At 48.7% G+C, this 2,753-nt stretch overlaps 1 protein-coding gene across 1 annotated transcript in view; it reads right to left on the reverse strand.

Moving 5' to 3' along the window:
- Positions 1-2,753, reverse strand: part of slco2b1 (solute carrier organic anion transporter family, member 2B1) — a 37,503-nt gene that overhangs the window by 2,803 nt on the left and 31,947 nt on the right. The window contains exons 12-14 of the mRNA XM_037687217.1: positions 2,544-2,704; positions 2,087-2,151; positions 103-223 (exon numbers count right to left, since the gene is read on the reverse strand). Of these exons, the coding sequence (XP_037543145.1) occupies positions 103-223; positions 2,087-2,151; positions 2,544-2,704 (347 nt within the window). The remainder of the gene's footprint in view (positions 1-102; positions 224-2,086; positions 2,152-2,543; positions 2,705-2,753) is intronic.

Raw genomic sequence — 2,753 nt, forward strand, 5'->3', positions numbered from 1 at the left:
CGAAGGAGCGGCTGTGAAAACAGGCAGCTAAGTCGAAGGAGCGGCTGTGAAAACAGGCAGCAACGCTGTAAAAATAACCGGTCAGAACTGGTTTCACCTCACCTCTGTCTGAAGGCGTCCAGGTTGTAGTAGTGACAGGAAGTCCTCTTGCCACACTTCCTCCCCCACAGGATGCAGGTAGTGTCGATGACGCTGCCGTACAGAACTGGGCCGGGCATGAACGCTGCACACAGAACAAGAGTGTGAAAGTTGTCCTGCAGGCGCCGCCACCGAGCTGGGCTGTCCAGCTGCTCACTCTTATCAGCCTTGATGTGTTGTTATGTCTCTGTTCTAGTAAAAGTTGTTTGTTTGTGACCCGTGAAACCAAATTACTTCAAAACTGTTTGACATATTTCAGTTAATGATACCCCCAACTTTTAACGGTGCAAAGCATTCAGAATCAGAATCAGAATAAACTTTATTGGCATTGCACCGAGATACAAGGCGAACATGTACGTACAATCGTCCGAAGATAGGCGGAGTGCACGAAGCTGCAACTATAAAAAGCTCGGCCTCTTGTTCTTATTCAGAATAATATTTTGCTTAGACAAGTAAAGGAAAGAAAACGTGAGGAGAGACGATACAAAAAAAGATCTCTCACTCCGTGTCCTAGACAGGGCACGATTTGAGGCATCAAACAAACCTCCCACAGCAAAGCAACATAAACAGATGTTATACTTGAACATGTAGGCCGGGAAGACAGAGAATTTTTAAGGGAAAGTCGTAGCATAGTCCAGAGCCCCCCCCCCAGCCATTGTCCAGATAAGAGGTGACGTTCATCTTCAGCTCAGTTGAGGTTCTGTTACATGTCCACGGCCTTGGAGAAGAGAAGGGTGAGGAAACAGTCAAATCATCTTTGTTGTTTTCTGAACATTCCAGGAGGAGTTGAGATGAGTCCGGCACCAAGGCCACAGTTTGGGTCAGGCAGAACTCGTGAATTGTTGTTTCTGCCTTTAAAGTCTCGCTGGTACATATTCTCTGATGGAAACTCCAAAACAGCTGAATTGATCCTTTACTCCAAAGTCGAGCTCACAGCTTCTCCAGATTATTCCACCATTCATGAGTGCTGCCAGGGAGATCACAGTCCTGATAACAGCTGCTCCAATTCCCTGTCACAGCTCCACATTCAGTCTGAGCACTGTCAAGCTTCAACACCTCCACACAAAGTTGTAGACAACCAGATTCCACCAACCAAACAGTAGAATCTAGTCGTCATCATGAATCCAATTTGTTCCTTAGAGGTCAGAGGGTCCTCCTTACCCTGACTCCTGTCGGGAGAAGTTGATCGATTTTGTTGAGAGACCAGCTGATCCTTCCAATTAAGAGGTATGCAGGAAAAAAAGAGGCTTTTTAAGGTTCACAGGACAAAAGAGTGCAGCAGGGAAGCAGGTGGTGGGGTGGTGGTGGTGGTGGGGGGGGGGGACACGTCTGGTTTCACCGTAAAATGAGGAAAAAAATAAAAATAAAAATAAATTCTGGGGGATGATGTCCAGACGTTGCAGTTTAGACTACAACCCAATGAGTCTAGGCTAAAAATGTATAATGCTCGACATTAAAGTTATAATTTGTTTTAGTCCGGACGTCATTCTGCACGATTTGAGTCGGAACGATCCAACATGATCAGCCTGTGATGTTCGTTTGTTAGCTCGGGAGCTAACAGGCTGAAACTGAGGCTGTCCGTCCTTCAGCCGCAGGCCAGCACCGCCGCGCTTCAGGTGATTTAACGTGCGGTGTGAGGTTCTGTGGTTCAGAGAACACATATCTTTAAATTTACAATGTGAAACTCTTCTACGAACACGTTCTGATCGGTATTTGTGGCGAGCAGCTGGTGACGGACAGCAGCAGCTCTTCTGTGCACCTCCCTCCTCGTCATCGTTTTCAGCTGCACACTGACTCAGACCTTCCTCTTGTCTGATGAGGAGGATGAGAGGAGAACTTGCTCCGGTTCAAATTAAACGACAACGTCAAGAGTCCAAACTTAAAGTTCTAGTTGGACGGAGCAAACGGTCCATGTTGTCTCCCACAATGCACCACTGAACCAACTCACCAAGGACCCTGAACAGCATGTACTGGACTCCCACTGCAAAAGACTTGTCCTCAGGAGACACCGTCCTGCACAACAAAGACAAACACCATGTCGTGAGGGGGAGGAGAAGGAGGAGGAAGAAGAGAAGAGAGGAGAGGAGGAGGAGGAGAATGAGAAGGAGGAGGAGGAGTAGTAGGAGGAAGAAGATAGAATGTGGAATAGGAGGAGGAAGAAGAGAGATGTTTGAGAAAGAACAAGAGGAGGAAGGAGGAAGAAGTGGAGGAGGAGGAGGAGGAGGAGGAGGAAGAGGAGGAGTTGAAGCTCTGCTCAGAGGCTGAGAGTGGAGACATAAGAGCAGCAGGAAGTTGGATCTTCCTCAGTGAAGCACTGAGAAGTTAAAGGACAGAACCTTCTCTGAACCGGACCAGGTTCTGACAGAACCCTGCAGGGCTCTGTCAGAACCTGGTCTGGTCTGTACCTGAGGATCATCATGTAGGACGGCGTCTGGGAGAAGGAGGCGATGAAGCTGGTCAGACCCAGCAGCGCCATGAAGGGCAGCAGGAGGTGGGAGCAGCCGCTGCCGCAGGTCCCGGGCTGGGCTGAACCAGAACCGCTGACACACCGACACTCTGTGTAGTTCTGCAGGAAGACACAGACTGTCAGAATAAAAGCCCAGGGGGCAGGAAGA

Source organism: Nematolebias whitei, chromosome 14, assembly GCF_014905685.2.
Source record: "Nematolebias whitei isolate Nwh7 chromosome 14, NemWhi1, whole genome shotgun sequence".
NCBI lineage: Eukaryota > Metazoa > Chordata > Actinopteri > Cyprinodontiformes > Rivulidae > Nematolebias > Nematolebias whitei.